This window comes from Balaenoptera musculus, chromosome 15 (assembly GCF_009873245.2).
Source record: "Balaenoptera musculus isolate JJ_BM4_2016_0621 chromosome 15, mBalMus1.pri.v3, whole genome shotgun sequence".
NCBI lineage: Eukaryota > Metazoa > Chordata > Mammalia > Artiodactyla > Balaenopteridae > Balaenoptera > Balaenoptera musculus.
Window position 1 is genome coordinate 25,883,590 of NC_045799.1, and position 23,379 is coordinate 25,906,968.

Consider the following 23,379-nt stretch of genomic DNA (forward strand, 5'->3'; position numbering starts at 1 on the left):
GACATTGTTTGAGCACCTCCCCCGTGCTGGGAACTGTTTTCTCTCATTTCATCCTCACCACAGCCCTCCAAGGTGGAGACTAAGATTCTCCCCATTTTACGGAGAAGGAAGCTGAGGCTCAGAGAGGGGGAGCCACATTTTAGGGTCAAACAACCACTGAGGGGTCCAGGCCAGAACTCAAATCCTGCCTCCAGAGTCACACTGTTCAGCGATCCCTCGACCCACCACCTGACCAAGATCAACACAACGTGCGTACCCACCAGAGAGGTTGTCCTACCATAGGTGGTCTAGAAGCTGACGTGGAAGGCAGGAGGGGGCAACTGGCTTTTTTATTCCTGTCGCTCAGGGAGGTGGCCAAAACCCTGGACCTTGTCCACGTGTGTTTTGATGTCACCAAGACATGGCTTGGACATGGCTCAGATTGGCTCAGATGTGCCTGAACATGGCCTAGATGTGGCTTGGATGTCCAGTCCCTAAGCCTGCCAGGGGCAAAATGACCCCTGAGTTGGGACAAAGACACACTCCAGACTGCAGGAATCACAGACAAGTTTATTTATTGCAGAGAGGGCCAGTCTACAGAGCTGGCTTCCACACTCCCACTGAGACCCAGCTTGCATGGAAGGCCGCCATACAAGTCTTCACTGGGAGAGAGGGAAATGGTCTGAGGTTCTACGAGGAGGCCGGGGTGACCACAAGGGCATCCTGGAATTGGAGGAGAAAAGTCAAAAAAGTTTTTTTAACATTCTGCCCTTTTGTGGTTTATGCTAGTTTATCCTCCACAAGGTGACTGCTGGCATTGGGGGTCATGACCCTGAACTCACTCATAAAAAATTCTTGGGAGGGTCAGAGCAGGAGCGTCTGTGTGTGAACAGTGACACCATGCAGGGGCCTGGGGCACAGGTAAAGCATCTGGGTGCAAAGTCTGGGATTATATAGGACTGTTGTCCCCAGGCCCAGCAGATCAACAAAACTCCCAAGAAGTTTTGGAAAATTCAGATTCCTGGCTGTATCCGTTGGGTCCCAGGCAGCTAAATTTTTAACAACACTCTGCCTTTTTTGAGGAAACTAAGTGTGATACAAGGAATGTAACCTATTAGATTTCCCCCAACATTCTATTATGGTAATTTTCAAATATACAGCGAAGTTGAAAGAATTTTATAGTGAACACTTGTATACTCATCACCTAGATTCTACCATTAACTTTTTTAAAGCCGTACTTGTTTAATCTCGGATCTATCCTTTTTTATTTTGGCCATGCTGCGCATCTTGTGGGATCTTAGTTCCCCACCAGGGATTGAACTCGGGCCCTTGGCAATGAAAGCACGGAGTCCTAACCACTAGACCGCTGGGGAATTCCCTCAAATCTACCCATTTATTCATTTCCTTGACTAGATTTTAAAACATATTATATTATAAGGCTATAAAAAGGATATCAGCGTGCTGCTAGTCCAAAACAAATGAATAGAGCAAAACAGGAAATTTGGAAAAAGCAGATCCAAAGGGGAAATGATACCTTTCTAACCCAAACTGCAAATGATGCTTTGCAACTTGATTAAAAAAAAAAAAAAAGGACAGTTGCTAAATGCCCCCTAATAAGAGATACATGAAATATACTAACCTCCAGCCACCCAGTTGGATGGACACCTGTTGTGTCCATCCAACATGAATTAAATGCAGTATAAACTGCTCATATTATAATTGAATCATTGTATGTAGTTCATTAGTGCATGGCCTGTATATTTAGACATCTGCTGGTTTTATGGGTGAGGAACCTGGGCTCAGAGAGGCCAAAGGATCTGCCTGAGGGTCCCTGGCGAGAGAGAGAGGCAGAGTTGGCATTTAAGCTGGTCCTCTGGTCCCTGAGTCTAGACCCAGCCTAGGTATCATGCACAGTATGCTGTCATAATTCTCCATCAAAGCCAGCTGAAGCATGGACACAGTTTCTGAGGGTGGGCAGCTGAAAATGAGTCAAATGTCAACTTGCCTTTGAAGCCAGTTAACAAAGCGTCCTACCCTTCCCTCTGCCAGGTGGGATGACAGGTAAGATAGAAAAGGCTGGAGGCTTATGACTCCAGGCTAGGACAGCCATCCTCTTCCGCTTACAGATGAGGACATGAGGCCCTGAGAGGAGACGGGACCTGCCCAAGGTCCCCCATAAGTGACCAGAGGGGCCAGGATGGGAGAGCAGCACCCACCTCCTATCCCTGGCCTCTCCCTGTGACTGTATGTTTAACCCCACTCACCTCAGTCAGAGACCACGAAGCTGCCTCAAATCCCAAGGCATTCACCATTGACACTGAGATCCCGGATCTTAATTTGCCTGAAATCACAAGTGTGGTCAGAGAATGGTGGGCCTGGGGTGGGAATGGGCAGCCGTGGACAGGCTCACAGTTCCTAGACCTGGCACCCCCGACTCAGACTGCCCCTTTTGCCTCTCCCTGTTCTCCAGCCCTAGCGTCCACCCAGCCTCATCTCCCCGTTCTTTGTCTCCAGCCCCGGCTTCTGGCTGCTCCAAAAGGTACCCTCACATCCTCTCATGCTCCTGCTCAAGAACCATCAGGGCCTCCCATCATCCACAGCACGTGCCTATACTTTGAGATTTCTTACTCTAATAAAACAAAGACATGACAAAAGTCAGAGGTTACCAGTTCTCCCCATCCCCATGACCTGGGGCTCAACAAGAATAATTCCAACCTTTTCTCTTGGCTTCCTCCACTACTGACACAAATAACAATGCCAACAACAGCAAAGGCTAAGAACTGTTGAACACTGACTGTGTCAGGCACCCCCTCTCTGCCCTCATACAAACATCTTCTCCTTTATGCCTCTGAGGAAGGTGCTCTTATTTTCCCATTTTACAGATGGAGAAACTGAGGCTCAGGATGATAAGGCAGCTTGTCCAAGGTCAGGCAGCCAGCAAGAAGGGGAATCAGCACTTGAGCCCGGGTCTATCGGAGGCACATCGGGTGTGCTCCAGTTGTCTGTTTCCACCTCTGTCTGTCTCTTGCTGTCAGCCCTGTGAGCCTGGGGCATTGCCATGCATGCCTAGGCTCTGGCACGAGTGAAGAAATTGGGCTGGAATGCTGGAGATGGGAATGCTCATTTCCAGGTGGATGACCTGGAAGGCTTCCTGGAGGAGGCAGAATTAGAACTAGGCTCTGAGGATAGGTGGAAAATAAATGAAAGGGGCCCCAAATGGAGACACAGGCAGGAGAAGTAAAGCACCTGCCCTCAACGCCCTGGGGACCAGGGGGATGGACAGCAAAGGGACGCACCGTTCTCGTTTGGCAGCAGGACGGAGGCAAGGATCTTGGTGATGATGTCTTTCAGAAGTTCAGGCTGTGAAAGAGAAGGGGCCCAATCACCCTGGCTGAGAATCTGAAGTCCTCCCAGCCATTCCTAGAATGGGCACAGTCCCGCCCTCTGGCGAGGGCAGCTGGTGGAGATGCTGAATCTCAGGTTCCTGACTGGTCAGAACTGCAAGGGCTCCACGGACAAGACAGGCTGTGGGGGGGAGGGGTGGGGCACAAACCAGGTGGCCCTAGATCCAGCAGGTAGGGGACTGGGGTACATTTGTGGGATGCATCCCTCGCCCTCAATCTCAAGGGCTCCACCGCTCTGTTTCAGCAGAATTCTCCAAGGGAATTTCACCCTGTTTCCCGAGGTTTTAACTTCTCAAGGGAAGCCAGAAGTCCTGATTTTCATGTGGAAACCTCCCCATTAAAAAATATTTGCCAAAAAAAATTAAAAGACAAAACAAAAGGGTGGAAAAATTTGCCCCTCCCCAAAACAAAGAAACAAATACCCCACCACAGCAGAAGACAGGATTCAGCCAATTTGAGATCTCTGATTCAGTCTGACTCAGACAGGGAAACTGAGGACTGGGGGGAAGGGGCTGCCCAGGGTCACCACTGAGATGAGTCTATATGAGTGAAATGAGATGTGAATAAAGGAGATTTGTTTTCCGTTTTAGGGTCAGAACTTTACAGAAGGGAAGTTCGTGTGTATCTGTGTGTTTGTGAATGTGTGTAGTCTCAGCTGTGTCTGGCATACAGTAGGTGCTCAGTAAACACCTGAACCAGGAGGTTGGACTTTGAGGCTGCGATCGGGGAGGCTGGCCAGCTCACCATGGGGCTGCCCGTGGGGACCTTGTTCAAAGCAAATCCTGGGCAATGTCTGCTTCTGAGATGGACCATCCTCGGCAATCCCTTGCATCCCCAGGGAAAATCTGTTAATACTCACATTGAACAGGCCAATGGCTGAGTTCATCAGGTGAATCCGATCAGAGCTGCAACAGAAGATGCCCATGAGGCTGGTCCCTCGGAGTCCCATTCATTCATTCATCAACTATTTACTGAGCACCTATTATGTACCAGACACAGTGCAAGGCTCTGGATGTACAGCAGTGACCCAAATAAAATCCTTGCTTCATGGAGCTTACATTGTAATGCATGGGGGAAGCGGGGGGAGATAGCAAACAAATAGTTGCCCAAAGAGCAGGCAGAAAGATCACCCACAGGAGTGAGGACCATGGTGGACTGAGGAGCTCTTTCTCCTTCTAAAGGGGGTACCTAATTCCTAGCTTCCCTGTTTGTTGCCATATAGGAATGCAGGCCATGGCGGCCAGATATTCTGATTTGTATATGTTGGCGACTAATTTATATTAAAAAACCTAACCCTATGTGGGCTGATCAGAACACATCCATGGGCTTGATTTGTCCCAGGAGGCTCCAGTTTGCAACCCCTGAACTCCCTTTGGGGCAGCAGGAGGGTGGTGGGATGAGGGGAGGACAGGCAGGGGTGTAGCAGGCAGCGGGAGCCGTGTGCTGCTGGGCTGGGCCCCATGGGGGCTCAGCATCCAGGCATGACTGTCACTGCTACTTTCTTGGTGTCCAAAATGGGCTGCCCCAGGCCGAGGGGATGGTGCTGGGCGGCCCCTTCCCGCGTGGCCAGGGTCAGCCTGCCCCGTGACTGCTGCAAGGCCATGTCCCTCTCTGCTTTCTGTCACACTCAGTCCTTGACAGTGGGACAGTCCCAGCAAGGCAGCCTTTCTGCCCGTCCTGAAGCAAACTTCACTCACACTGTCACCCCAGAGGCTCAAAACGCTGGGTGTTTAAAGAAACCAGTGGTCACCAGACAGGACTCATTTTCATCACCAGAATCTTCACAGTGATTTTCATGTTTACCTGATTTTGTTAAAGTTGAGCATAAGTAGGTCACCTCTGGTGTAAAACTGAGCTTCTGAGGTGGCTTCCTGAAACAAGAGAAACCCAGGCCCCATTTATTTAGAGGACGTGTCAGGTGTGGAGTGTGGGGTTCTGCAAGGAGGCTCTGGGGCCACGCTGACACGGTCTGAATCTCAGCTGTTGGCTGTGACCTTGGGAAAGGGTCTGACCTCTGTGGGCCTCAAATTCCTTCTCTATTGGGCTGGTACCTGTACCCACTCCCCATTGAAGAGACTGCACAGAGGATTACTGATCATGACAATGATGACGGTAGCCAATACACACGGAGCCCTCACTGTGCGTCAGGTGGTGTTTTAAGAGCTTTATCTGATCACCTCCTTTGATCCTCACGACTCTTGTGAAGTGAGTCCTATTATTACCCCATTGTAGAGGTGAGGAAACTGAGGGGCAGACAGGATGGTAAATGTTAACCGGTTATTATTATTGGAAAGGTCAGAAACTAAGCCAGGCCTCAAACGCAGGTGCCGAAGGTATCCATCATCTTGACTCATGGGCTGGGGTGAGCCCAAGTGCCAGGCTCCAGCTCCAGGGCAGCTGCACCCAGAGAACAAACTTCTCCTGCAGGCCTGGGCTTGGTGACCTTTTGAAAAGTGTCTGCCGTTGGCCATGGAGGGGAAGTCCCCAGAGAGTGAGGCTGGCCAGGGGCAGTCCACTTCCCCTGCTGGTTGGGGGCTCAGAGTATCCTCCCACACAGGAAGCCAGGGCACTGTGCATCCTGTAGTTGTGTGAATGGTGCCCGCTGACGTGGCCTGTGGACAGCCTGCACAGGACATGCAGCGACCCTCCTGTAAGGAGAGTGTAATGTTAGCCTCCAACAACCAGGTGGTGTCCAGATTCCTCGGCCTCACTTATCCAGGGCCCAGCCATGAACCTTGCCTCGTCTCTTCCTCCTCCCTGTCCTCTGTGCGATACAGCTGGTGGCCCACTCAGGTCCTTCTTTCGGGTGGGGCATCCATTCCTCAGCTGCTGAATGCTGCTGTTAACAGTGCCCAGCCGTCCCCTTGTCTGGGGAACTGCCCTTGCTGGAGCGGGGCGGCCTTGCTGGGAGGTTATGTTGTGCCTACTCTGGGGGCAGTTATGGCCAACAACTGAAGGACAAGGGGGTACAAAAGGCCAGCCTTCTTGTTTCAGCCTGGGCTCGACTCTGTGGTGCCACCATGCTCCCGAGCTCTCTGTGGGGTGAAGCAGAAGCAAGCCTCCAGCTGAGACCACATCCTTGCTCAGTCCTTCTCCTGGGAGCTCTCCCCCAATACATCACTTTTATAAGAGTCTTTGTCTTGGGCCTGTTTCTAAGGGCCCCATCTAAGATACCTTCCTACTGGGCTTGCCCTTTGATGACTCCCAGCCCCATACCTTTACGCACAGGATCCCCTTATATAGAAGCTCTGAGATCTGACCTGTTGGGGTTACTGCAAAAATCAGTTAAGAACTTACCTGGAGATGATTTAGTTCTGTTCATACTTCAGAAGAGGAATTACCCCTTTCCCTCTCAGGCCTGTGGTTTGGATAGAGACAAACCCAATTCCCCACTCCTGTGTGTTTGTGTGTGTGTGTCCCAGCTCAGAAAATTTACATATTTCATTTTTCTGGCCACGCTGGTTGGTTCATGAGTGGGCACTTGACCCTAACTCAGCCAATGAGAGTCAGGTTTGGAAGTTCTGCTGGAAATACTGGGAAAGAGAAGCTTTTCCATTGGGGTTGCCAAGCAGATAGGTTATAAGCCTGATGCAGCTTGGGGGCACTTCCATGAAGGGATAACCTGCCTGAGGATGAAGGTAGCACAAAGAAAAACAAGGGAAGAGAGAAGAATGAAGATGACATTGCTTGAACACCTGGATCCAGCTATTCCTGAAGCCATCTTGACCTAGACTTTTCAGTTATACGAGCTAATACAATTCATTTTGTGCATGTGAATTAAATTTCTGCCCAAAGATCCTGACTAATAAAGAGCTGGGCCCCCAAATCTCCTGATTCTTGGCTCAGAATTCCCTTCCCCTATCCCTGCGAGATAAAAAGAGTGGTGGAAAGGTTTAGCAAAGCAAGAGGGGTGAACAGGAATAGTGGACAGAGGGGTCCCCCAGGTTGCTGCCAACGTCTCAGACAACTGAACTCACAATGCCCAGGGTGAAGAAGGGGCGGTAGGCTTCATTGGTGGCAAATACTTCCAGCATGATCAGTTGGGCCACCTTGGCATTGCCCTGGTCCACAAGGAGCTCTGGGTTCTCCTGAGTCAGGATCTTCACGATTTGTGTGGGCCCCAGCTGATTTGCTGCCTGAAAGGACATCAGACCCACATGTGACCTCCCAAGTGCCTCACCACGGCCTGCCGGCCCCATGCGGCCCCATGTGGTCTGGCCGCTGTCAACCTTCCTGGACTCCCTGCTTCCTCAGATCTTGGAATAGACTGCTGCTCTCCCCATCTCACAGCCTTTGGTTTTGCTTCTCCCTATATCTGGAATACTTTTCCCTTCAGGGAAGCCCTTCCTAATCTCCCAGACTCTATCAGGTGCCCCAGTAGTGCTCTCATAACCCCTAGAATCTGTCCTTTGTCACCACACTTGTAACTGAATTATTATCTGTGTAATTATTGGATTCAGGTCAAACTGTCCTGTTAGATTGAAATCTCCGTGAGGACTGGGACCAGTCTGTTACAGTCACCAGTGCTCGAAGGACAGAGCAGTTCCACACGTACTTTACTCCCCAGAGGCCAGTAGACAGACCACAGCAAACACCCTTCAGGCTGCAGATGGTAAATGGACTAACCTTTTCACTGATCACCTTGATGCTTGACTTCAGCCTGCGGGCCGTCTCAGGAAGCTAAGGAAGAAAGGAAGCCAGAGCAGGTCCGCTGGAGGGGAGAGGGGAGACACACCTCCAGCAGCCCCACTGCTGGGATCCCCCAAACCCCAGAAAAGCTGGGAGGGCCTGGTGGTCCAGTGCGCATGTCTGTCCCTGGTGGGAAACATCCCCTATGTCAGCGGCTGTGGAGAATGAAGTCCCCGCCGGCCTGGACTTTTATTGTGGGTTGCTGGTGCTTGTGGTCTGTGGGCGGCTCCCTGTTCTCAGAGGACATAGAGAAGCGACCGAATTCTTACTATAGTCATGAATGTGGTTGCTGGTGACCACTCCCCTTTTCTCATCACCCCCGCCCCTCACCCTGACTTCTAATCCCCGAGAGCTTGGTGATCTGTTGTCTGTCAGCTGACCTGAAGTCCTGTCCCGCTTCCTTAACTTTGGGCCAACCCTATCCCCTTCTGGGCCTCGGTTTCCCCATCGGTCACCCCGGTGAGGTGGCACACTCCAGTTGACTAGTGGTGGTTGTCTGCTGTGCTGGATTGATAAGGATTCTGCGGCTGTGTCAGCATCCAGGGTCAACAGGAAGGAGGGCCCTGAGAGATTAGTGATGTCTGCTGTGGGTCCTGCAGTGAACAGCAGTGGTGCAATCACCATCCCAGGGCCAGTCAGAATCTAAAATGCCCTTTGGACAGGCCTGTTATTTGGTAGAGGAAGCAGGCGTTTCAGGTTCCAGGAGGGCAGAACTAGGACTGGCGCTGGATGTTACAGGGAGGTTTTCAGCTTTGGAGTTATATATCAGAGGTAGGGTCTGTTTGAGAAGGGAGTGAGCTCTCCATCACTGGAGATATGTAAGCTGAGCCTGACAGGTGGTGCCTGCTTAGGAGTCCTTGTGTCCCCGTTGATTCAAGAAATCCCCATGATGCGGCAGAGGTGGCTTCACGCTCTGTCCCATGCTGAGGCTTACCACATAGTCCAACAGGACCATGAGTTCTTCTGGAGGGAGCAAGGCAGCTACTGCAGCATTCACCACATCCTTCCTCATGGTGAGGCTGAAAGGGGTATAGTGTAGGGAGGGCAGATTCAGGGAATCCACACTGTCATTGAACAGCTTAGTCACCTTTCCTTCCGAGTCCACCAACTTGGCCTAAGGAGACACAGAGCAGAGAGTTGTCTGGGAACTTTAACTCCACGATGTATCCAGTAATAACCTAGAAGGAAATGACACCATTCAGCTTGTTTCCCTTTCTGCATTTGCTGCCAGGAAACTCAGCCTGGCATTCAGTGCTTTGCTGTAGATGATGACTTATCTCAGGTGCCTAGCAACATCTACTGCACTTGCACCCCTCAGGTAATCTCTGATTTTTAAAAAATCTAGATGTCTTATGTGGCATTTAGGTTTCAACTTCTCAGATACCTCACAAACCCTTTAGATGAAGGGAAAATTCAAGACTGCAACAGAATGGATGGAAATGTTTGATGCTGCTGTTTTCCAAGGATCCGTGAAAACTGATCTGAGATTCACGCTGCCTTGCTTGAACTGGTCCCTGAGGGCGTCCAGCCCCAGTGTGGGTGGGCGGCTCCACATTTTATAGAGAACCGATGGTTACTGGTTTCTTGCCAGGTCCCATGCAGCCTCATTTCTTCCTCTCCTTGGTGACCATTGTTATTACATTTTACAGATCAGGAAATTGAGGCTTAGAGGGGTGAAGAAACTTGCCCAAAGTCACACACCAGGGAGCTGTGGAGCTGGGAGAGAAACTTAGGTCTGTGTGATCCTCAGTGATGTGTCTCCATCCTGGGCTCTTGTTCAAGGTCACCAGATATTTGAGGAATGGAAAGGGCTTGCCTGAGAGAAAGGCCAAGAGCCCCACACACTCTGGACCCTGACTGGAAAAATCAGGGTTGGAGGAAATCAGGTCACTGGGGTCGATGTTCTGTGTGTGGCCTGTAGCTGCTGATTTTTCTCCATCAGAATGGTTTACATGGGACATGTTCAGCCTGTTGAGATCCTTCTAAATCAGCCTGTGTGTCCTAACTGTGACTGGCGTTTTCTCCCCTGAAACAGACCCATGGTGTCTGACCCTTGGGGGTCAGAGAAGGGCAGTGATGTCCCCACTTTCTCCTTGAGGTCCCATGACAACTCACCCCCAGGATGAGATGAACAACATCATGGTCGATGGCAGGAGACATAAAGTCAAACTCCAGATGGTCAGAGTTGAGAGAAACAGGCACTGCTCAGGGAGAAGAAGAAAGTTGTGTGAGGGTGGAGGACAGTATTGGATGGGATGGTTTGGGGCTGCTTTTGGCTGGAGCAGCATTATTGCATGAGGTGGAGTAAGAGAAGGAGCAGACGTAATGATGATGTTGATGAGGACCGTGATAAACATGATGATGATACTGACTGACATTTATTGAGCATATATCAAGCACCAGGTAACGTGTTAAACCTTTACATGTGTTACCTCATGGAATCCTCACAATAACCTTAGGAGGTAGGTCCTACGATTACCCTCATTTTACAGATGGGGAGACCAAGGCTCACAAAAGTGAAGTGACTTATGTCCCTCAAGGGCATACTGTGAAAGGATCTGAACCCAGTCGGTCCTATGCCAACGTTCTGGTTTGGAACAAAACTGACCTACTGCTTATACCTGTCTACCTCCCCCACCAGACAGATTTGCACCCCCCCTGCAGGGGGGCGGGGTCTGGGTCTGTGCTAGGGATCGCGTGCGTTTGCCTTGGGATTCCCCACTTGGCCGCCAGATGGCGGTGGCGTCTCATGTGCCCGGGCTGTTGGGCGGAAAATGGAGAGGACTAGGGAGGGGCGCAGAGGCGGGCGGGGAGTTGGTCATTGGTCTGCCTGCTCCTGGGGGAGGCCTCCTGCCCTGCCCCTGGGGAGCAGGGGAGCCGGACAGACTTGGGTTGGAGCCCCAGCAGCCTTGGCTAGCCTCTGAACCTCAGTTTCCTCATCTTAAAATGGGGTGAGAGTAGTATACCTGCCTCATAGGTTGTACAGGACTGGTACCTAGTAAAGTTGGCTCAAATCTGAATTAAACCAGACTTGGAACTTGAAGAATTGGGTTAAAGCCTTCCCCTATCACTAATTTCCTCTGTGAACTTGGACAAATGATTTCATTTCTGAGCCTCAGTTTCCTTATCTGTGAAGTGGGGTAATGATCCACTCCACTTCATGGAGTTGTCTGAGGAGTCAGTAAGACAGTGTATATAAAATACTCAGCCCAAGGGCTTGGCCCAAAGCAGGTGCTCTATGGGTGCTGAATGCCTATTGATTCCATTCTCTTCTTTCCACTCCTCTCTGGTGGCTTTGAATGAACCTCTTCAGATCCCAAAAGAGTAGATGGTAGCATTTTCTTCTTCCCATCAATCCCCTCTCTGAGGGGTCCAAGAACTCAGAATTTCACTGTGAGTGATCTGAGGATACAATTTATTTCTTCCCTAGTAGCCCATAGTAGTCTCTGATCATCCATCCATCCATCCATCCATCCATCCATCCATCCATCTATCTATCCACCCATCCAGCACACATCTGTAAGCACCTCTCTGTGCCAGGCAGAGAACCTGCTATGTATCTGGAACTTTCCCATAAACTTTTAATCCTCACTAACAATTCTGTGAGGTAGGGCTGCATAAACCCCATTTTATAGATGAGGAAACAGAATAAGGAGGTGGAGTTGGCTTTTTCAAAGCCATGGAGCAAATCAGTGGCAGAACTGGGATTTGAACTTGCGCTTATCTGGGGCACCCACTGGCTCACATAGAACCTTGCACGTACTGTGTGCTCATGAAGTCACAGTTGTGGTGATTTCCTGTCTGCTCATCCTGGGCAGGGATCAGGTGATTGTTGTCTCACTTGCTCCTGGGCCAAGTTGCTGCTCAGGCCTGATCGGGGGAGGCCTGCCTTGGGCAGAGCCAGGGCCTGGAGGCCAGCTCAGCAGTCAAGGAGAAAGGTATGAGAGAGCAGCGCACCTACCCTTCGTCAGGTTCAGGAGGTCCGCATACATGTCCTCAAAGGCTGCCTTGATCACAGGACACAGCTGCAACAGCACAAATGCAGGGCTTCCATCAGCCAGGGGCCAGCACATAGCCCCACAGTGACCCATTCTCAGCTCTCCTGGGCTGAGTCCCGTCCCTGTGCCCACGGCCAGCCAGATTTTCACCCATGGGCTTGAGGACTCAGTGGTGCATCTATGTCCCCAGTCATCACCGCTGCTCAGAGCCCATCACAGCCTCTGGTGTCACTTGGCACCTTTTGCAATGGTTTGTCCCTTGCCCTGTGTCCAGGGTGTGCCTGGCCTGTCAGCTGTCCTCCCCTCAGACTCATTGTGTTCACAAGAGCCCACGTTTCCATAGGAGGAAAATGGAGAATGCGTTCCTTCATTCACTTCTTGAGTCAACACTTGGTACTGACTTCCTTCCACGTGTCAGGTTAGAATACAGGCCAGCAAGACACACCCAACCAGACTTGTGAACAATCTCTGTGGGTTTCTAGCTCCAACACATCTCTTTGCCCCCCGAACTCTTCTCCCCTCAAAATTGCAGCAGTTCTCAGCAGGGGAGGATTTTGTCTCCCAAGAGACATTTGGAAATTACTGAAGACATTTTCAGTTGTCACAGTTTAGGGGGAGTGTTACTGGCATCTAGTAGGTGGAGGCCAGGGATGCTACTAAACATCCCTCAATGCACAGGGCGGCCGCCACAGCAAAGAATTAGGGGGCCCGGGCTTCCCTGGTGGCGCAGTGGTTGAGAGTCTGCCTGCTAATGCAGGGGACACGGGTTCGGGCCCTGGTCTGGGAGGATCCCACATGCCGCGGAGCGGCTGGGCCCGTGAGCCACAGCTGCTGAGCCTGCGCGTCTGGAGCCTGTGCTCCGCAGCAAGAGAGGCCGCGATGGTGAGAGGCCCGCGCACCGCGATGAAGAGTGGTCCCCACTTGCCGCAACTGTAGAAAGCCCTCGCACAGAAACGAAGACCCAACACAGCCATAAATAAATAAATTAATTAAAAAAAAAAAAAAAAAAGAATTAGGGGGCCCAAATGTCCATAGTGACAACCCCTGGCCAGAGCTGTTCTTCTTGGGGAGGAAGTTAAACAATTGACTTACTTGACCATGGGGCCCAAAGGCCTTGTTCTCTGCTCTCGGCAGCCTGTTTTCCAGGGCAGTGCTCTGAGGTTTTGTCATTTTGTCTTAGGTACAATTTCCCCCGTGAAGAACCTTCTGGTTGACCACCCATTGCTACTCTCGAGAAATGACAATGCACTTTGACAAATGTTAATTTTTCCTATGAAAAACCTGTTCCCTGCTCCAGCTGCTTTGCCAGCCCTGAGCCCAGGGAGGATGGAGGAGCTGAGCTCAGGGACTCCCAGCGTTCACTGTCTGTTCCTCATGGGAAAGGTGTCGCTGGCACCCTCTGCATCTTCTCCCACAATTCCCCTTCCTTCAGTTCCACCCCTGGCTACATATTAGAATCCTCCTCTGGGGCAGCTAGAATCCTCTGGGATACCAGGGCCCCACCAGGCCAATTAAATCTGAATCTCTCAGGTCGAGCCCTTATATCAGTATTTTAAAAAGCCTTCCCAAGAGGTTCTGATGTGCAGTTGGGATTGGACCCACATATTTACACTGAAAGGGGCATCAGCATTTTCTAGATGGGCTCCTGCCAGATTTAAACATGCTGCGCCTTTTTCCCTTCATGACAAGTAAAATATTCGTAGGACTGTAGTTTCAAATCCAGTGATTCATGGTGGGGAACCATGATGATTAATGGAATGCCAGTTTTCTCAAATTGTTCACTGTATTTGGCTTTTCACCCTTAAAAACAGATATCATGCAAAGAACATTTTATAATCCCAAGTTCTTGCCGTCTTTTCTAGTGGAAGAGACATTTTTAGCTATTAAAGTATAATGCCAGTTAAAATATGATTTTGCTGGAGGCTGGGAAAAAATTTCCAGCTGGCTCTACTTTAAGAAACTGCCACCTTTAAATAGAAAAAAAAATTTCTTAAGAGAAAAAATACCTCACATAAGTGAAGCTAAGTTTTACAAAAGAATTCACTTTCAAAGTCCTTTCAGAAGGCTCTCTGGAATGGTTTTAAGAAGTATTAAATACGGTGCAGCTATTAAAATAGTTATGACTATCATACAGTGGCATAGGAAATAGATATACCATAGAGGATATCAAATAATATTGATGCCGAGTGCAGCCATATAAAAATCTGAGTGCATGTGGATGGAGATTTGGAAAACAACATGCAAAAGAAAAAATAGCCGCCAAGTTAAGGTAGAAGGATTATGGGTATTTTTTTCCCAAAGGTTTTGGTTATAATAGTGTGTTTTCCATTCAAAAAAGTTTTTTTATTAAAAATATATTAATTATCTTACAAGGTGTTTTTATTATTTATTTATTTCATTTTGGCCACGCAGTGCAGTGCGGCACGCAGGATCTTAGTCCCCTGACCAGGGATCGAACCTGCGCTCCCTGCAGTTGAAGCGTGGAGTCTTAACCACTGCGCTGCCAGGGAAGTCCCTGACAAGGTGTTTTTAACCCCAGGAGAATCACTGTTGTGAACACATCTTGGAGTTTACAGTGAAAATCAATGGTCACAGTGGATGACTCCAACTTATAGAATTTTAGTTTACCTGTGACATTGAAGGGACATATAAAATGAGATGGATTCGTGTTTACTGACTCAGAGAAATAAGTCCAACAAGACCTGGTGGGTGACAAACCCCTGACGACACAACCAGGATGGTGTGAGGCCCTGGTGCGCTAGAGCCAGCTTGGACCAATTTATGAGGGCCAACTGTTAAATTTTCAGGAATATCTGAGCTTGGTGCTAAACCTGACATTATTAAAAATTAAATTGTATAAACTTACAATTAAATAAGTTGTGCTAAGATCAAAGTCAATGAAAACTCAAAACTCATTACTTCCTAATTATTTTGTTTTATTTTACTGTTATCTATTGTCCTTAGCTTATTTACGTCTATTGTACCTGCATGGTGGAAATGCCATACAAGAGTGGGCTACCAGGCATCTCTTCCTGACTCTGTTCAGTGACATCACACTAGTAGCTTGAAATTGGCAATGGAAGGGGTGTTTACATCAACGAAATCAGTAAATGTTACAAATCAGAGCTCCCTTCCTTCAACCAACCCCTCCTGAGTCAATTGTGAGCAACTTATCAGCACATCACTGTTCAAGGTCCCCTGGCTGACTTTTGGGAGTTTCATTACTTTGATCTCAAGGATCCACTGCTGAAAGAGTGACCCAAGCCCAGAAGCTTCCCACTCAAGGAAGCACAAGTCCCTTAGCACCAGCGTGCAGTTCCATCCCCAACCACAGGGGAAGCAAGCTTCACAGGCCAGAGAGACCCTGATTCCACTTACCTCGCTTTTCACCAGCTTGGGCAGGGCTGGCACCAGGAGCCTTATGACCTTGTCAGCTAAGGAGTTGAGCAGGAAGGAGAGCCTTCCCAAGAGGAGAAGAGGAGAGAGATGAGGCAGGGTCAGAGATGATCACCCCTCCCCTGTTTTACAGAAGGGGAGACTGAGTCCAGGGGAGGAAGGAACTTGCCCAAGGCCCAGGGCCTGTTAGAAACAAGGCTGGGTGTAGACCCTGAGCCTGGTGTAGACAGTGGCAGACAGTTCTCAGGGACAGGGCCTGGGGGTTGTCTTTAGGAATTTGTGCTGGACACTGGGATGAGGGCAGTTGGCATTTCCCCCCATTCTCCTGCTAAGGAGAGATGGAGGGAAGCACCATGTCTTTGAGCATCTATTGTGTGTCCTGCCCTCAGCTGAGTGCTTAGCGCTGCGGCCCTGTTAATCCTCTCACTGTGGCCTGGAAGGTGAGGCATGGGGAGGTGACTTGCCCAGCGTCACCTGGACAGTAAATGAAGGAGACACGTTTGCCTGACTCCACAGTTTATACCCATGGCTCCACCCTAGCCTACCTGTGTGGTTTGAGGGGCCTAGGAAAGAGCCTCCTCTCCACCTTCAAATGTTTGCCCCAATTTCTGGCACGATGCCTGAAATCCCATCATTATCGCTTCACCCTTGATATCTTGAGCTCTCTTTGGCATCACAGATTTCCTGGAGGGAGCTCCAGATCAGGAATCAGGAGAGATAAGTCCTTTTCCTTCTGTGGGCTTCAACGTTCTCCATCTGTAAAATGGGTCCAGGACACCACCTGGCTTCCCTCCCAGGCATGCCAGGAGCCCAGTGGGAGGAGGTCACACTCACTTATGTAGCAGGCTGATGCGCAGCCTCCCGCGGGTGTTGGAGCAGTCGCTGAGGACCAGGCGGGTGTGGTCTCTCTCGCCAGTCTCCACGTGGATGATGGCTTGGGCCTCCACCTCCATGTGCAGCTCCACAATGGTCTTGACCAGGGGCCTGGGAGTGGAGGAGCCCCATGCTGTGATCTCCATCCCAGCTTCAGGCTGGATCAAGCCAAGCCTGCTGTCCACCTCTGTCTCCTGGCTCTCACTCTCCTCCCTTCTCAGGCTCCTTGCTGGGTTCTCCTCATCTCCTCGACTGTTGACTTCACTGTGTCCCAGGCTCAGTTTCTGGATTCCTCTCCTGGTTTAAATCCTCTGCCTGTGTCAGTAGCTTCCAAACTTACACCTAACTCACTTCTCAAATGTCTTACAGGCATCTCAGATTTAACATGTACAAACTGAACTGTGGATCCTTCCCCACATGCTCTCCTCTCATGATCTTCCCTGTTTTGTTTGCTGGCCACTCCATGCTGCCTTGACCCCTCAATCTCCCCTCTCCCCCCGCCCCGCCCCGAGCCCCCATTCAATCTGTCAGGAAACCCTGTTGTGTCCTCCGAGACATATTTGGAATCTGTCTACTTCTCACCGCCTTCCTGTTCCTAAACCCTGGTCCATGCTATTATTGTCTCCTCCTGAACTATTGCAGTAGCTTCTGGATAGCCTCACTGTCTCCACTCTTGCCCCCATACACAGCAGCCAGAGGGCTTCTTGAAGAATGTGAAATCATGTCATGTCCCTCCTCTGCTTAGAGCCCTGCACGGCTCCCATCTCGCTTGGTAAAACCAAGTCCTCACCTTGACCCACAAGGCCCTGTACGATCTGGCCCCAGCTGCCTACTGGGGCACCGCCTCACTGCCCCCTTTCCCCGCTCTCATTCCGTTCTGTGAACAAGGCAAGTGCACTCTTGCCTGAGGGCCTTTGCACTTGCTCTGTCCTCTGCTTGGAACTCTCTTTTCCAGACACCTGCATGGAGGATGGGGGCGGGGAGAATGAGTGGAGGAAACTGTCAGGCCAGCTGTGCCTGACTGAGGGGACACTCACGTGTTGAATCCAGCTACCATGTCCAGGGGAACGTGGATCATGAGCTCCCGGCCATCATCTAGGGGTTGCACCTGCAGCTGGAGGATGCTGGCTGAGGTGACTTTCAGCCTGGATGGGACACGGGAGAGATGAGATTCATGCCTCATGTTCATTGAGCATTGTCCCCAGACTGGCTTCCCTCCATCCTTCCTGTCTCCAACCCCGCAGTGCCCAGCCAGCAGCTGGACCCAAGCCCTGTGTGCTGACTCCTCCTCAGCACGGTCTTGCCCCCATCCTTGTCCTCTCCCCTGCCCGCAACACTTCCATGGCTCCCCCATCACTTAGGAGATGAATCCAAGCTCCTGGGGCTGACTTGTAAGACCCTCTGTGCCCTGGCCCTGCTGATCTCTCCCTCTTGGACTTGGGGTCTGAGCACCAGCCACTCTGACTCTCACCTCCCCCCGCCCATGCCTTTGCTCAGGCCAGTCCCTCTGCCTGGAATGCCATTTCTGCTTGTCTCCTGGTGAGCATGGAGTCATTGGCTCACCTGTCCCCTCCACTGAGAAGCATCGCCTTATCCCTTCACCCTCCCACCCCAGGTGACCTTCCCCTGAGGTCACCCCCCTTAGGGTTCCTGGGTCACTCTCTTACGGTTATTGTTACTCCTCTGGGAGCCTCTGAGGGAGGGGCTTTGTTTGATCCATCCTTCACAGTCAGGCACAGAGCTGATACCAACCAATGCTTGTTGACCAATTGATTGAGCATGCAAAGCGTGTCCCGGGCAGACGTGTGGGCAAAGAGCTAGCTCCCAACTTGGCTCTGCTCCACTTACCAGATGATATGCTTCAGGATGGACTTCACCAGCCTGCTGAATATGCCCCCGGCCGACTCCTTCATGGTGCTGAGCAGCGGCAGCTGCTGCAGGGTGTTGATAGCATCGTGATCCTTCAGTTTCTGCGTCAGCACTGGAGACAGGTCCCAGGGATTAGGGTCCAGCAGGAGGGGCGAGAAGGATGGCTTGGTGGGGGCTCCAGGCTGGGAGGGGACATCACTCAGGGCTACTTGGACTGGGATATAAGGTGAGGGTATGGATGGTTCCATTCTGATCATCTCCACTGTGTAAATGTGACTTGGAGGACGATGGTCCAGATGGGTCACTTTCACATGAAGACTGTGGCTGGGCACAGGTGGGACCATTCACACCCTTGAACGTTGCCAGCCTCTGCCGGGAGTGTTGGCCAGGACACCCGGCACATGGACCTGCAACTCTCTCCCTAGCCAGGGGCAAACACTCTGGAGCCAAGAGGCAGGGAACTCATAAGGCCTTGTTTGGGGCTGTTTTGCAGCTGAAACTCACTTGCTAATGATTCTCTGACCTCCACATCCTATGGGCCTGTTGTCCAAAGAGCCCCAGGTGCTGAGCAGAGAAAGGAAGAGCCAGGACCCCTGGGTTCTGGTCACGGTTGGACTTTTTTCCTGACAGCTGGAGCCCATTTGGCTTGTGTGCAGAGCAGGTCAGAGTGCTGGAGAGCTGATGCTCCAGAAGAAAACCTCAGCCAATGACTGACGGGAATTGGTGTATAAATACCCCAGCTCCCTCCACCCTTGGGCAGGATGACTTAGGTGTGTCGCGCCCCCCCCCCCTGCCGTGGGGACACTGTGTCCCAGAGTCCCTGTGTGTCGGTGCCTCTCAGAGACAAAGCGGGCCTTTTTGCCTGCCCTGTGACAATGGAGCTGGTCCCTGTAAGTATTCCTCCTCTGCCAGCTGGCACACTGTTCAGCACTGTCAGTAGAGGCTCTGGAGGGACGTGGAGGAGGAAGGAGCTTCCCCTCCTAGCCCTGGTGCTCCTCTTGCCAGACTCCAGTGGCATCACCTCCCAGAGCTTCAGGCTGTGAGCTGAGTGGACTCCCGTGGGCAGCCAGTGCTGGGGTCACCCCAGCTCCCTTCCAGGCATTTACCCAGGGACAACGTCCCAGTGAGTCAACAGCAATCCCTTTGTCCAGGGGCTGCTTCCCAAAGAAATCCATTTGCTCCTCGGCAGGCAGTTCTCTGCCAGGTGGCCTCAGCCTGCCAACCGTGGACCAGCTCTCACCCTGGACAGCTCGGGGACTTTCCCACCATTCAAGGGGCTTCAACACACTCCTTCCATGAGTTCTGGGGAGGATTCTCTCCTCCAAGTTTCTTCTGTACTTGGATTTGAGCTCCCTGCTGCATCCCAATCCCTAGGGTCTCATTTGGCGTTCTCACCTTTTTTCCTTTTAGCCAATTTCCCAGTATTCCAATTCCTGCTAATAATTCTTTATACAAACCCATCTATTGGGCTTACTGTGTGGTTTCTGCCTTCTGACTGGCCCTGACTAACACAGATGCCCAGGAGGACGGAGCTCCAGCTCCCGGTGGTAACTGACTTCTGCTTACCTGACTTGCTTCCTGCTCTCTTGTAGGTGTTTCCTGGGATCACCTCCAGAACGACCCACTTGCACACAGCTCCTGAACTCAGACGCTGCTGCTGGGGAACCTAAATGACTGCTCTTCTCCAAGCTCCTTCTGGCTGAAATTCCATGTGCTTGCGATTCAGTGTGGGCCCAAGGCACATATGCCTCCCCAAAGAGTGTCAAGGGCTCTCTGCTCCCCATCCCTCCTAGGGGTTCCCTCCTCTGGTTACAATGCCTGTCTGGCCCTGCAGGACCTGGCCCATCCCTTCCCATCCAGACGCAGCCCAGGCCCACTGCATACAGAGGATTGGTCTCTACTTGCTCCAGTTGGACCTCCAGAGCCCACTGATTTTCTCCCTCTCAGGGGACAACACCAGAGCAGTGGTTCTCAACTGGGGCAATGTTCCCTGGGAGACACTTGGCAATGTCTGGAGACATTTTTGGTGTCACAGCTGGGCCGAGGATGCTGCTAAACAGCTAGAGTGCACAGGACAGCCGCCCACAGCAGAGGTATTCGGCCCCCAAGGTCAGCAGTGCTGAGGTTGAGAAGCTGAGCCGTAGAGGTCATTAAGCTCTTGTTACTTCCTGTAACAAGAAGGTTGTTGTTACTTCCCAACAACCTAGGGAGGCGGACCCTCTTGCAGAGGAGGAAACCAAGGCTCAGGGAGTTGCCAGGGCCACAGAGCTGGAGCGTGATAAAGCTGTGCCCGTGGCCCAGGCGGCCAGACTCCCAGCTGAGGATCTTTGCTTTGGAGACTAGTTGCACCCTGGGTCTAACTCAGAAGAGGTGCTCTGGCAAAGGGGTTTAAGTGAGAGCAGCCGGAGAGGCAGTTGCATCATCGCACGCAGTGGCCGCACACCCCTTCTGCAGGCCATGGAACCTCAGAGTAGTGTGTTTTGGAATCGTGGAATTTAAGAAGAAGGGGATCTTGGAATCATGGACTCTTGAGATCGTAGACACTCCCAAATTTTGTAACTCACCCAATCAAGTCTCACTCAAGACCTGGGATCCCAACAATGCCTTGCATACCCCCAGGGACGGGGAACTCTCTCCCTCCTTTGGAGGGCTGCTTTACCTGCCCCCTTGCCTTATGGTGGTGAGGCCTGGGCGGCCAAGACTTACTTTGTTTGATGACTTCTGGGCCGAGGCTGAGAACCGCAGGAGGACTGAGGGTGGCTCCCACCAGATTGGCTGCCAGCAAACCACAGAGGAAGGTGAAGGTCCGTGGGCTGGCCATCTTCTTGGGGGTTGGCAGGTGGCACATGGCACAATCTGAGGTGAACACAGAGGGCCCTGTTAGCTGGGCAGAGAGACCCAGGCCAGGCCCACCACGCCTGGTGACTTGGGGCATGGAGTCCAGGAGAGGCTGTTTAGTGAGATGGTCAATAGAGTGGGCTCTGGAGCCCTACTGGGTCTCTGTGTCCTTAGACAATCAACTTAACCTCTCTGTGCCTCAGTTTTCTCATCTGGAAAATGGGCATCATAACCACTACTTCATGGAGTCGGGATTAAATGAGTTAATATCTAGAAAGCATTTAGCTCAGTCCCTTTCATATGGCAAGCACTTGGAAAATATTAGCTATTTTCTTACAGGACAAAACAGTGCTCAGGACAAAACACTTCTGCTTCTTCAGTTCCTCAGCCAACTTCACTTCCTGGGTTTCCCCTCTTGCTTTACAAATTTCCAGTCATTCCAAGCTGCTTGAAGTTCCCAGAACATACCTTGTTCTCTCCCGTGTGTGCCTTTGCCCTGCTCTTCCTGCTTCCTGCAATGCTCTCCTCCTTCCTTATCTGCCTGCTGAACTCCTGTTCATTCTTGAAAACTGCTTACGTGTCCCTTTCTCTGTAAAGCTTTCCCTCTCCTGCAACCAGAGAGCCTGGACCACACTTGGAGAAATGTCACCCTGGGGGGCTGGTGTGTGCCCAGGACAGGAGGTTTGGAGGCCGGAGGGAGATGAGAATTCAGGTAAGATGCAAAGTGGTAGGAAAGCTCTTTGCTTAATTCATGAAACTCAGTGGTTTGAGGGGGGAGTAGGTGGCTGCTTGGAGCCAGGAAGAGAAAGGCAGAAAGAGAGAGGAGAGGCCTGTGGGCGCCTCCTGCGAGAGGAGCTTGGGGTGATCTGGCTCCTGGGCTGCTCTGTCCCCTCCCTGCAGGGTGTGGAGCGTCAGCAGCTATAACCTCATCCTGAGCTCCCCAGCCTGCACCCTGGCTCTGCCCCCACGCACCCTATAGCAGCTTCTGCCTCCTATGCACGGTCCTGCTTGGAGGTCGGGAGGACCCTGACCCAGAGACCTGGGCCCTCGCTTGGCTCAGCACCCGGGTTTCTTGTTGCCAAAGACAGACGTGGCATCTGGATGACGAGTGTCTTCTGTGAGCTGGCGCAGTGTGAGCTCTCTGACGCACTTGCAATAACGATTCAATACCTGCCTTCCTGACCAGGCCAAGAGCTCCGGGAGGAAGGGTTGGGTCTACCTGCACCCCACTGTGTCTCCAGCAGCCAGCATAGTGCCTGGCACACAGTGGGTGTTTAGTAAGTAAATGGTTGCTGAATGAATGAATGGCCCCTGGGAGCCCTGGAACAGTGGGAGAATGTGAGCCTGCTAATCTGGGAAGGTCTGGGCCACGAGGACCCCTGTCAAGTCATAGGACCCTCATCCCTGAGTCTCAGGAGACCTGAGGGTGGAGGAGAAATATCGTGGGCCTGGGAGTCAGACAGACCTGAATTGGAGGCCTTCCTCTACCACTTGCTGTGTGATCTCAAGCAAGTGACTTACCCTCTCTGTCTTAGTTTTCTCATCTATAAAGTAAGGGGTAATAATAATAATACATCACAGGGTTGTTGGGAGGATTAAATAGGACCATCCCTTTGTGGCCCGGTATGCCACAAGCACTCAATGAGTGTTAGCTGTTATTCCGATGATGACAGTTATTATTGCTGATACTAGGGTCAGAAGGAGCCACCTTGCAGTCAAAGTCAGAAGACAGCGGTGACGCCCTGCCTGCACCCTGCTCTTTTACCCGGGAAGCCCCCCGCCCCCACCCCACTGTCTTTTTCTTTCAAATACCTTGATTCTCTTTTGCCTTCGTTATCAATTCACACCCCTCTGTCCTCCTCTGATCAGAGGTGCTCAGGGAAGCAAGAGGATGGTAGCTTCCCCTCTTGTGGAAAATTGTCTCCTCTACAAATCCAAGCACCCTACACACACCCACCACGTTGTACCTCACCTCTTGGCCTTTGCCTATGCTGTTCCTTTTGCATGAGATACCTTTCTCTCTTCCTTTGCCCAGCCAACTTCTACTGAGCTGCTCCACCAACATACCACCTCTTTCAGGAAGCCTTCCCTGACTGTCCTCCACCACCATGTCCCTGGGCTTTCCTTGAGCACAGCATGTACCATGTTGGCCCATATTGGGAGTTTCTTGATGGCCAGGACTGTCTGATAGTTCTTATCCCCAGAATCACCCCAGCACAGGGCTGGCCACAGAGCAGCTGGTGTGCGCAGAATGGATTAATGTCGTGGGGATGAGGTCAGGGAGAGACTGGGCCAGTCCAGTCCCTCATCACTGCTCTTTGGTCTTCTGGGTG

The 23,379-nt window shown here is 51.4% G+C and overlaps 1 protein-coding gene across 4 annotated transcripts in view; it reads right to left on the reverse strand.

Moving 5' to 3' along the window:
- Window positions 1-529: 529 nt before the first annotated feature.
- BPIFB1 (BPI fold containing family B member 1) overlaps window positions 530-23,379 on the reverse strand; it is a 39,133-nt gene continuing 16,283 nt past the window's right edge. For 3 of the 4 annotated variants that reach the window (XM_036824226.1, XM_036824227.1, XM_036824224.1), the window contains exons 2-16: window positions 20,915-21,064; window positions 18,188-18,320; window positions 17,377-17,484; window positions 16,301-16,450; window positions 15,449-15,530; window positions 12,034-12,097; window positions 10,188-10,273; window positions 9,007-9,186; window positions 8,010-8,063; window positions 7,361-7,519; window positions 5,187-5,254; window positions 4,243-4,288; window positions 3,276-3,339; window positions 2,244-2,320; window positions 530-702 (exon numbers count right to left, since the gene is read on the reverse strand). In XM_036824226.1, the coding sequence (XP_036680121.1) occupies window positions 670-702; window positions 2,244-2,320; window positions 3,276-3,339; window positions 4,243-4,288; window positions 5,187-5,254; window positions 7,361-7,519; window positions 8,010-8,063; window positions 9,007-9,186; window positions 10,188-10,273; window positions 12,034-12,097; window positions 15,449-15,530; window positions 16,301-16,450; window positions 17,377-17,484; window positions 18,188-18,320; window positions 20,915-21,056 (1,446 nt within the window). In that variant the 5' untranslated portion in view covers window positions 21,057-21,064 and the 3' untranslated portion in view covers window positions 530-669. Of the gene's footprint in view, window positions 703-2,243; window positions 2,321-3,275; window positions 3,340-4,242; window positions 4,289-5,186; window positions 5,255-7,360; window positions 7,520-8,009; window positions 8,064-9,006; window positions 9,187-10,187; window positions 10,274-12,033; window positions 12,098-15,448; window positions 15,531-16,300; window positions 16,451-17,376; window positions 17,485-18,187; window positions 18,321-20,914; window positions 21,065-22,018; window positions 22,126-23,379 lie in introns of those variants that run through there. The other variant, XM_036824225.1, reaches the window with a different exon arrangement.